The 12153-nt window shown below is 38.2% G+C and overlaps 1 protein-coding gene across 4 annotated transcripts in view; it reads left to right on the forward strand.

Annotated features, from left to right (window-relative positions):
* The window catches only part of GRAMD1C (GRAM domain containing 1C), a 67654-nt gene that overhangs the window by 25969 nt on the left and 29532 nt on the right, over positions 1–12153 (forward strand). For all 4 annotated transcript variants that reach the window (XM_078389953.1, XM_072993827.2, XM_072993830.2 and 1 more), the window contains 3 exons: positions 773–876; positions 3709–3804; positions 4057–4137. In XM_078389953.1, the coding sequence (XP_078246079.1) occupies positions 773–876; positions 3709–3804; positions 4057–4137 (281 nt within the window). The remainder of the gene's footprint in view (positions 1–772; positions 877–3708; positions 3805–4056; positions 4138–12153) is intronic.

Genomic DNA, 12153 nt, shown 5'->3' on the forward strand with positions numbered 1-12153 from the left:
CTAGTTTCTTGTCCGTTGGAGCTATGCTCAGCCATTTTCTACTACAAACATGCAGAAGAGGCTTCTCCTAAATGTAGTTGTAAACAGAGAAAAATTGGCATCTTGATAACATTGATCAAGATTGTGTTTCTGTGGTAGATTTTCCATTAAGGATTATGTACTGTACTGTATATCTGTAGACATCCAGATTGTAAACTGGGGCTGTGAAACTTATGACAACCATACATATACTGCTGGGCTGAAGCTTCATCCACTGTAGACCACATAGCCAATGATCAGGGATCATGGAAGTTGCAGGCTTGCAGCCCCTACAGGATACGTGTGGCTTACTCCTGCTTTAAGCAGACTGTTGCATGTATAGCAAAAATTATGTGTCATTATTTTTAAAAACACCAGGATCAAATGTATATCTTAAAATACATGCAAATGAGCAAGTTTATTTTCTAGCAAGAGATGCCTTTCTCTCAATCTGTTTTTGTCCCAGTTTAAAGGCTTGCTGAGGAATAAGTACAGGCTGATTTCCTGCACATATTAAAACAGTGGCACACTTGGAAAAATTAGGGTCCGAAGCTGTTCTGAAATTAAATTGTTGCTGTCATCCCTGTGACAAATGAAAGAAATGAATGTTATCAATTATCTACAAAATACTTTATAATTTTAATCTCAAAGGGAACATGGCGTCTCTACATGTCTGATGTGACTTGACAACAGATAACATAACATAAAAACTGCATTTGTAAGACAAACATACAGTAATGGTTTCCTTGTTCAGATTATGCCTGTGCCCTCCAGAAGGATATCCTTCTTCAAGGACGACTGTATCTCTCTGAAAACTGGCTTTGTTTCTACAGCAACATCTTCCGATGGGAGACCACAGTAAGGCGTGTGTGTGCATGTGTGGTTGTCCATGTGATGGTTTTTCTAAAAAGATTTCTGCTTCACCTTTTGTTTCTTGGGATGTTGTTTGAATTTTCTAGTACAAAAGAGGTTTAATAATAAAATGGGGATTTATTTTCTGTCACTAATTATGAATCACCTGGAGTGATTTTCTTTGTCTAGCAAAATCAGAGTGGAGATTCAGGTAGGATTTCTTGGTGTGATTTGTTGAAACTGTCTGCTCAGTTTTGGATAGGGTTTACTCTCAGTAATTTCAGACTTCTGTACTGTATGTGATCATGATTCTGTGCTGCTTGCTTTTCCCCCTTTTCCTTTCTTGTTGAGAATGGTGTTTCCTTTGTGACATTATAGAAAGTTTGAGACAGAAACAGTTAAGTTAATCCAAATCATAAGAACTAGGATACTTGAGTTAATATTCCAAGTTGTTTGATGGTAGGTAGACTTCAGAAATAAAAACATATCAATGTTGTTTAACTGTTGACAAATATATTTGTTTTAGAACAGGTTTCTTTTAATCATTTTATAATCAAAATAACTGCTATGAAAGTACAGGGGTATAATATTTTATTGCCTCAGACACAAATCAAGCAGTTTGAGCTCTGCTAAACAATTACCACCAAACATTTTTCTACCTAGCTTTTTAAAAAATGAAAGATATTTTTATATATAGACATTATATAGAGAGACATATATAATGAAATATAAGTAATAATAGTTTGCAAAGAATTTGGAAGTCCTTCAAGTAAATGCTACTTAGGAAATCTCAGGTGGTCTTAAAATAAATAAACCTAAAATTACAGCATCATGGTGTTATACTATTGTTCTTTTTTCATTAAAAATAGCTTGAAGAATGTTTCTATGGTACCTAAAAGAAATATTTAAAGGGGGGGATAAAATGGCACCCAACACAAAGGCTATAAATAATAAATCTATATTGAAATCCTTCCACAACAGCTATATTAAGCCCACTAGTGTGGATATAGTAGGATTTTAAAAAAGTGAAAGCACAGTCCTTGTGGTGCTGGGAAAGTCTATTTCAGTCCCTAATTAATTATTAGAACAGAAGAGCACTGACTGGATAAAGCAAGGAAAAACCTCTCCTTTCTATCTAGCTTAATAATTAAGTAAAGTAAAAGGAAAGCTCTTTTTAAAATAGAGATTTTTTTTTCAGGACCTTTGAAAAATCTCCTGTTTTGGGCTTCAGCTCCCATAATCCCTCATCCAACATGATGGGGAGGGTATTCTTGGAGCTCTAATTAAAAAAATGTAGCTGGATAGCTCAGTGTTTTAGGTATCTGGCTGCTTTGTCAGAGGTTGGGAGTTTGATTCCCCACTGTGCTTCTTGAAAAAAGAGCCAGGCTGTGTGGCCTTGGGCAAGCTGCACAGTCTCAGGGCATCCCCAAGAAGAAGGGAATAGTAAACTACTTCTGAGTATTCTGTACCTAGAAAGCCCTGAAAAGGGTTGCCGTAAGTCAGAATTGACTGGATGGCATGTGACTATTATTAGTCCTAAAAAGCAAGTTTTTCAAGTTCTGGGTTTGTTTGTTTATTTAATGAAAGAAGATTAGAAGCTATTGCCTTTTAGCTGACAAGTACTGTAAAACTGCCATTCACAAGTGTTTTAGCGGTGCTTGTCTTGCCCTTCAGACATCTGTCATCTTTGTATAACTCCCTAGGTATAGCTTACCCAACCCAAAGCACAGTGATGGGTGAGGCTGTTCATTTGCTGCCAACTTTTTTGATCTACAGTATGTTAAGAAAATAGTGGCACCCCTACATCCCTGTGGATGTGTGTCCTTAGGAACCTCATGATTTCTTGAGGGTTTTCTCAATAAGAAGGTGAATTATGGAGGGCATGTTTCCCTCAGAGGCAGGTTTCTCAGTATTGCCAGTTTTGCCATGTTACTGGTATGTGCTTCCACAAAAGCCAGTCTTGGGTAATACAGGTTAACAATAACTTGTCACCAACAGGTGCCAGAGCGTTCACACTATATTCTCTATTCATTTCCCCATTACACTTTCACTTCTCCCTGCTGCACAGTATTGTGTTAGTGGGAACACCTAAGGTATATGAGTTAAATGAAAAGCATGAATCCTCCACACCTAAATTCCAATTGTGTAGCCCACCAATCAGAGGAGCCTTTTGAGGAGGAGGGAAGTTTGTCTTCTCATGTTCTTAGTCTGAAGGTGGGTGAAGTGTGGTCTTCAAGATATTGTTGGCACTGATAGGAACTAATATAGTAAAATAATTCTCAGTCAAGTGGGCGTTTTCTAACAGAAAGGTACACCTTAATTCCATTTACTTTTTTAATGAAAGTAAGTAAGTTAAGCTTGTATTTTTGCATTAATGTTTCTCCAAAATAGTTATTATTTAGTGTTATCATGGTGTTCTTTCTTAAGTTTTAAAGTTGACCTTATTGTTACCAATTTCCCTCTTCCAATCTAAAGAAAATCAGACTTGATTTTTGAAGCATATTTCTAATTAATGTATTAATCTTTCCTACTGATGTTCCCATCCCTGGTCATACTGCAACTCTCAGCCGCTTGAATCAGCATAGACAGTAGTGGAGAATGATGGAGGCTGAACTGCCAACAACATCTGGAAAGCAGGCTCGTCCTTACAGTATCTGCCTTAAAGCATCCTTCCTCTCTCACCCCCCCCCCAAGGCCTTCACTGCAAGCGATACAGAAGTATTTCCCCAAGAGTAGCAAGTTTGAAAACTCATGTTTTATGTTAAGAATATTTACTTCAGCAGGCTGTTTATACAGCTTCATGTTTTGTTTCATTTCTTGTGTGTGTTTTAACTTTAGATTTCTATCGCCTTGAAGGATATAACCTTCATGACTAAAGAGAAGACAGCTCGGCTTATTCCAAATGCCATCCAGATTGCTACTGAAGGAGAGAAGGTGTGATACAATTTATATTTTTTGTTTTTTTCAGAGATGTATTTCTGTGTGAGACTATTTAAAAAATTGTCTCATTTCAAGTATAAACAGAACAGTGAACCTCTACTGATGGCACCTCTACAAGATGGCAAGTGGCTTCAATCATACATTTAGACTTCACTGAATGTGTCACTGATAGGCAACTTGTGGTTCCCCCAGATGTTGTTGAACTTTTTATTGTGAAAACTCATGAATTGTAATTTTGCTCCGCAGTTTTTCTTCACTTCGTTCAGTGCCAGAGACAGAAGCTACCTCCACATATTTCGATTGTGGCAGAATGCCTTGCTGGAAAAGGTAAACTAGCATGTAGGTGGGAAAGGTCTTTATTTGCCTTTCTTGTTAATGGCTTGTTCTGACAGATATTGCTGGTGATTTAATTGTGTTGTACTTCTAGATTTCACAGTGGTGTTGTACCAGGTTTACCATTGTGCCTTTTAGCCATGCCCATCTCTACAGATATTTAGCAACTACTTCCAGCTGGCATCAACACATTAATACCATGTTTCCCTGAAAATAAGACAGGGTCTTATATTTATTTTTGCTCCAAAAAACCTATTAGGGCTTATTTTCAGGGGATGTTTTATATTTTGCATGTACAGCAATCTACATTTATTCAAATACAGTCATGCCATCTTCTTCTGGTTGCTGCACAATGGTAGAGGGCGGGGTTTTACTTAACTGGGCTTATTTTTTGGATAGGGCTTATATTACGAGCATCCTGAAAAATCATACTAGGGCTTATTTTCAGGTTAGGTCTTATTTTCGGAGAAACCGGGTAAGATAAATATTATTATAAAATTGCAGTTTATGATAAGTGGATGAATATGGATATGTGGAAGACTGGTTTAGTTTAGAAAAGTAAAAAGTTAAGCTTGAATTTGAGGGACATTTCGGAGAATCTGTTGGAATAAGAGAAGAACTCTCTGGTTATGTCAGTGCCACTGCAGATTAAGGCCCTGGACATAACAGTGGACCCATGGACCTTGATGAGGACTTTGAAGTACTCTGTGAGATTTGGTTTACAAAATAAACCTGGTCTAGGAAAACATGGAGTAATCAGGAAAACCATTGCCTTGATATGATAGAAGCGTGACTATGGAAAACATAAGATGTTTTGAGAGGTCATTGGTGTGTACTTTGCTGCCGATGTGTGTGCCTTGCAGCTTTTAATGCTAGTAGGCTCTGTGAAATCATGAGCATCTTATTTTACTTTTCTCTTTGCATCAGATGAAGATCAGACCAGAAATCAGCTTTGTACAAAGAGTGTATCTATACTCCTCGTTAAATTATGTATATTAATTTTTTGACAAATCAATTCTGACTTAGGGTGACCCTTTTCAGGATTTCCTTGGTAGAGAATACTTAGAGGTTGTATGCCATTCCCTTCTTCTAGGGCTATCCTTGGACTGTGCAATTTGCCCAAGATCACACAGAGTGGCTTTACTCACAAGGAGGCACAATGGGGAGTCGAACTCTCAACCTGTGGATATAAAACCTGATACTTAAATCACTGAGCTATCCAGCTAGTTAAAAACTATGTAAAGTTTAGGCTTTTTTTATTTAAAAAATGCTGATAGTTGCCATTATATTTCAACTATTTTTATATGTTCAAGATTGGTTTGATGGAAATGATCAGGAAATTGCATATTTTCTTGAATTAAAAAAATTAACTACATAAAGTTTATCAGCTCAACAAATCACTTCCAGTAAAACTGCTTTCAAGAAAATTCATTACAAGTTGCAATTTGAATTGTGAGAGATACAGAACACATGGCTCAGCAGGAAGGCAGAGGAGAGTCTGGACTTTGTGAATTGAGGAGAAACTGAGAAATTGTTTGAAACTTCCAGAACAATCTATGGCTCCCAACCTGTGGCCATGTTCAACTTCCGCAGCTCTGACAGCTCCTGACTCACCACAAAGAAGTTTTGAAGGTGCTCAATATTATGGTGAACAAAAGAAACAAATCAAGGATACACTGAAGACAATACTAAAAGTCTTTAATATGGACCATTTTAATTGAGAAGCAGTCACTGAAGACTAAAATGCCAGGTGAAATGCTGTCAAACAGCTTCATGATTTAGGAGAGAGAAAGTGAGCATTTAAGATTGAGCAGCAGCACATTGATGGACACACAGATGACTAACTGGCCCACTATGAGCCCAGAAAAAATATAAATTTAAGGGAGCTTCCTCCTCTTTTCTCTTCCCTTGTTCTCTGTATGGTGTTTTCAGTGTATACGTACAAAGCTCCACAAGTTTGTAAAACTTGTCCTCTAGAATTTAATGAGTTCTTACATTTTCAGAGATGCTGCTTTATTAGTGGACACTGAAAAACACAAGGTCAGAATTAATAGTTACAATGGACATTCATGAAAACAGTTTGCAGACGAAGATCAGAGCCTTAAAAAGCATTCACACTAAATGAAAGTTTAAAAGTTTGTTTAAAAAAAGCTTTCATGGCAGAAACAACTTCGTTGGCAAGATTTATGTCAACATGTATAGTCTCCAGATAATGCAAAGAATGAAAAGCTTGAAGAATTCCAGGCTGCTAGAGTAGAAATACTTCAACCAAGGCAGTTTGGGAGGGTTCTGTGTGACGTGGGGAGTGAGCCAGGCATTGCAGTGACTAGAGTAGTGTATAAACTTTGTACAGATTGGCTATCAGGATAGGTAAAAGAACTGCAACAACACTGTCTGTTTGAGCAGAAAGTGTTATGAAAAATGGCTTCATTTTTTTCTGTCAGGAGAGAATCCATTGGATTGTTTGTTTATAAAGATCCTACTCCTATAGCATTTCAGCTATTTTTTTCCTGCATGTATTGGGCCTTTTTTGTTGATTCCTATACATGTCTACTATTATAATGTTGTTGGTGGTTGAAGGCTTTTCCCCTTAGAGGGAAAATGTTTATCATTTTGATTGAGGAAATTGAGGAGACCTGGCCTAACTGATTGAGCAGGATTCCTCTGAATATCAGATTATTTTGAAAACAATAGTAGGAGAAAGCTCTTGCCCCCATTTCTTGTTTGTGGGCTTCCCTTTCCTATTGTGGGAAATATGAATCAGGACTAGATAGGATTCTGTTCTTCTCTTGCAGAGTCCTTGGTATGTTCATCAGAAAGGCTAAAGTCTATCTAGATGAACTGTCCATTGGGTTCCATAAGCTCCAACAAATATATTTTATATACATAACAGCTCACATTTGGAAGATATCTTCACAACTGTGTGGGATTTACATTTTAAAAAAGAATTAAAGAAAGTGTGGAGAAGGAAAATTCCTGTCTCTAGGGAGCCAATAATGTTGTATACGCACATAAATGCCCATATATCCCTATAGTGGGTGGAAGACATAATTTTTACCTCCTGAACACATTGCTAATAGTGATATGCGAAAAGAAATGATCTGGAAAGCAATGATCTGGAAAGCAGTTCCATAGCAAATGCTAGTAAAAGTATGACATAATAAAATGTGAGCGCCAGTGTGGTGTAGTGCAGAGGTCCCCAACCCCAACTCCATGGCCTGGTGTTGGTCCATGACCTGAGCTGGACCAGGCCACAAAGACAGACCTCCTCCCCACCCCTGCATGCACTCCCCCCTGCACAGCCCCCTTGCGCCTGTGGGTGCGTGCCTGCACCCATGCAAATGCTCCCCCACCCCTTTGTGCATGCACACAAGTGCCTGTGTGCACCATGCCGCCCTTCGTGCATGCACATGAGCACATGCGTGCCCACAAAGCGCCGTCCTGCTCCTTTGCGCATGTGCATGAGAGTGCATGCTCCTTTATGCATGAGCATGAGCGAGGCGGGTCAGTGGGGTTAAAAAGATTGGGGACCACTGCTCTAGTGGATAAAGTGTCAAACAAGAACTCAGGAGTGTTTAGATTCCTGCTAGGCCATGGAAAATCACAGTGGTGTGTGTGGCAATGGTAAACTATTCCTTGAATACTTCACATAACTTGAAAAACCTGTCGGGTCATCATGAATTAGCAATGACAAGATGGCATATACACATACAATAAAGCTTTAAGCATTATAAAGCTTACCCTGCAACAATTTTTTTCTCGATCTAAGTAAGAAAGCTGATATATATGGCAAAAGTTTGGTTGACAGCCATTGGTTGAAAATTCATATAGAGTAGTGGCTTTTCTAGAGATGCTTAGGCTTTGCTGGGCATTCCAGTGAGATGTCATTCGTCCCCTACCCCATTTATAGCTTACTGTGGTGGGGGAGGGCAGATATGTGCACAGGCATATTACCGAAAGCGCTGAGGGAGAAACAGACAAGTAAATTCTGCCCAGGAATGCTGTTTAGGTTCTTCCCGTGCAGCAAACTCTGGCCTGACTGGCTTTGATTTGAATTAGTAACAGCATTACCATAAGAAGCTCTGAGATAACATCAGAGACTTAAAGCATTCTTATGTTAATTGACTCTGAACAATAGAAAAAAAAGTCACTCAAAAAGTGGCTGAAATTACACCCTCTTTCCTTTATGTCCAGGTGTTCTGCGCAAGGGGCTAGTTCGAAAGTCTTTGTAGATTCTTTGGAATCCAAAGCTGTGTTTCTCTCTCTCCTCTGTCTCTCTCTCTCTCTCAGCCCTGCTTACCTGTTTGCTTGGTGGGAGGGGCCAAGAAACTGAACAGAAGCAAAGCACACTTTCCAGTTCTGAAAACAGACCTGCCCACGTGTCAGCAGTGTTCAAAGTGCCTCTAGTAGGAAGTTACATAAATGTAGCTTTTCTCTTGCAAGACTGTAGGTGTAATTATTATTATTATTTTTTAAAAAGAGTATCTCAGTGACTCCAGGATTTTTGTTAGATTAAAGAGTAGGCCAAGTGATTTTGATAAGGTTCAACCTAAAAATTGCTTTCAGTATAGTTTAGAAGGTATTTGGACTTGAGAAGAAAATCTGCCGGAAGTTCAGGAAGTTCTGTGAATGCTATCAAATGGTTTCAAAGGAGGGAAGTTTCTCTCAGTCCTGAAGTAAACTCAGCCGACTTTGCACTGATGAGGTGTCCAGCTTCCTGACTGGCAGTATGAGGCTGCTTGCCTTCTGAGCTGCAAATAAAAGGTTTTATTATCACACAGAGGATGGCAGGTAAATAATGCAACGTGGGAATAAATTCAAAAAATGTGTCAAAATATTGCTAATCTTAAATCTCTGCTCTTGCAACTAGATTTTCTTTGCCGTATTGATGTTTTGGTTTACTGCTTTTATTTATAAGGCAGCTGCAAAACAGTTTCTCTAGGTACCATATTGTATATGAATAAACTTTGACTAGATATTTTCAGCTGAGCAAAAACTTGTTTGTCTCTCCTCTGAGTATTGTATGTATTTACAGAATCTTTGGTTTTGTGGGGCGTTGTTTGCTAGAGACATAGCTGGCAATACAGTATTGTGTTTCAAGATGCGTCTTTTTATCTGATGTAATTGCTACTGGTTTTATGTGAATAGGAACTTCCATAAGACCTAATGGAAGTTGCCTTATACTAAGTCAGACCACCTGTCCAGCTAGCTAGTGTTTTCAGCTCTGAATGATAGTGGCTTCCAGTAACTTTATTTTGTTTAGTCGTTAAGTCGTGTCTGACTCTTCGTGACCCCATGGACCAGAGCACGCCAGGCCCTCGTGTCTTCCACTGTCTCCCGGAGTACTAATAGCATTTGCTATGGAACTTTATTAGTAGTCACTAAAAAACAGAACAAGGGGGGAATTAATAGCTAACAACACACATGAAGACAATTAGGAAATGGAGATCAGAGCTTTGAAGAGCTTCCACCCTAGGTGAAAAGTGATTTCAAGCAAGATTATTCATAGCTTTAGCTGGAGATCTGTGGTGTTCCTTGGTGGTCCCCAAGTGCTAACAAAGCAGAAGTTTGTTTAACCTCAGATTGAACAAGATTGGGTGATATGATATAGTTTCTACTACTGCTCTGCTGAAATTTTTTAATGACAATTTTCAGTTGTTGTTTAAAGAAAAGTCCTTCTTAAAAAAAGTGAAATTTTGGAGAAGTTCTCGTGGGTGAGATTTGTGATTCTAGTCCTTGCCTTATTGACAAGGTAACTTGAACGTATATGAATCCCTGTCATTCATTGTATCGTCATCTGTCTAGCAGCCAACAGTCCCCTCCCTGCTACAGGATCCCATACTTCAATTAAAGCCAAGAGGAGGATGTCAGAGGACTTTTTAAGATCATAATGTGTGGGCAACCAAAGAAGCTACAAAGTGATGAAGACAGAAAGAAAATAAGAGTAATAGAAAAAAAAATCAAGAAGAAGTGCAACACCCTTGCAATGCTAAGTTAAGCTCCAAAATATAATGAAGAGAAATTATAAATAGCCCTCAGAATGGGAGAGAGAGTGCACCATTTCAAATAAAGTGTGCAAATTGTGCTGCCTGCTAAAGGAATATCCTTTAGCTTTCAATATGCTGTGCTTGTTTATTTGTAATATTTCCTTTTGTTCAGAAAGATAATGATTGCACTGTCTGAAAATCTATAAGCAGCATTTTATCATTGAACAGGGCTTTTTCACACTTTTGTTTTCATTGCCATTCTTACATGTTAGGTGGCTTATCAGAAGAGTATGCACTGTGGCACAAGTAGCTGCAACCAAGAGGAATGTATGGAATGTGGTGATCCACCCCTTTTAGGTCAGCAGGGAAAAAAAACTTAGTGTGGCAAAGATTGGCAGAAATTTAGGAAGCTCTGTGAGCAGAAGAGTTCCATTAGATCCTAGTTATCGTACGTTTCTAGCACACTTGCATACAGAGGAAGCTGTATCTTTTGGCCATGTCTGTAGAATTTGTCCCTTAGGAAGTAGAAGAAAGAAAACCAGTATAATAGAGAACAAACTGCTTTACTCTATAGGGAATCTTCTTAAGAATCTGGCTGAATGAATATGTTACTGTAGCTTTATAATAATAGAAAGAGTAAACACCCTAAGATTAACTACAAAAGAGGGCTACCCATAGTATTTCTAATGTATATTCTTCCTGGATACCTAGTGTGGTGTTGTGTATAGAGTGAGGGCGTGGAACTGGTAAAACCACTCTTTAAATATCTCACTTCTCTTGAAAGCTGTGTTAGGGTTGCTGTAAGTCAGTTCTGACTTGACTGCACATAACATCCTTCCCATCTTGGTAATCTATTTACAGAAATTGTTATTTTATATGAGGCTGATAATTACTTTCTCCAGCCTCTTCTATCTAGCCATCAATATCAAATATATACAGGATTGGATGGAAGTTTGGAGCACATCCACTGAAATCTGTGGTACAAGTTAACATTAACTTAAATCCTATTGATCCCAGTAGGTCTATTTCAAGTGTGACATTGATCTGAATCTAACCCATAGCTGAGTAGTGTATGTTCTATATTTCAATTCCTTAGCAACCCATTTTAAGTGTTATCTTAGCATATATTTAGGAGTGTTCTTCTCATCTTCAAGGTATCTATCTATACAAGGTGAGCATCTGCAAAGATAATCCTTTATGCATACATAGAGAGGGTCCCACACAATTTCGTCTCTTGATAGTAGAGAGTTGCTGAATCACATGGAAGACTTTATCTGTACAGCTATGTGTGTTAAGACGCACGCCCCTGAAGACATCCATTGTGGGGACAGTTGGGTGCAGAGCTACGCAGTGTCAGGACATTGTTTTGAAGTACAGTTCTGTCCCATCATTCTCATGTTTGGTTAGTACTTTAAGATATGTCAAATGGATAGGAAATAATAATAATAATAATAATAATAATAATAATAATAATAATAATAATAATAATAATAATAATAATAATAATAATAATAATAATAATAATAATAATAATAATAATAATAATAACGACGACGACGACGACGACGACGACGACGACGACGACGACGACGACGACGACGATGATGATGTGGTTTCACGTAGGGGAGAAATTGAAACACTGAGAGTCAGTGTGGATATTACGGGAAATATGTAGTATTTCCTCCAGTCAACCTATTTTCATTTCCAAGGTGATATTTTTTCGCTGATGTTTTCCACAACAATCAGACTTGCAAGCAAAGGCTGCATTTACTTTCCAGTTACCAAAACAAAGCTTGCTAAACTCAAAGTACACTGAAAAATAGACAAGCCCACCTTTGTTACCACTTAACTCCCACCAGGACCAAACTCTAGTTGCACCGTCTGGAAGTCATTTAATAGACTTCAAATAAAGCAAGAAGATTAATGTATAACCAAGTAAAATAGGGCTTCTTGGATATAAGACAAATTTTCTATGACTGTGGAGAAATTCAAATAAAGCAGCACTTACGTGTATGCAATTTAC

This window comes from Pogona vitticeps, chromosome 3 (assembly GCF_051106095.1).
Source record: "Pogona vitticeps strain Pit_001003342236 chromosome 3, PviZW2.1, whole genome shotgun sequence".
Classification (NCBI taxonomy): Eukaryota; Metazoa; Chordata; class Lepidosauria; order Squamata; family Agamidae; genus Pogona; species Pogona vitticeps.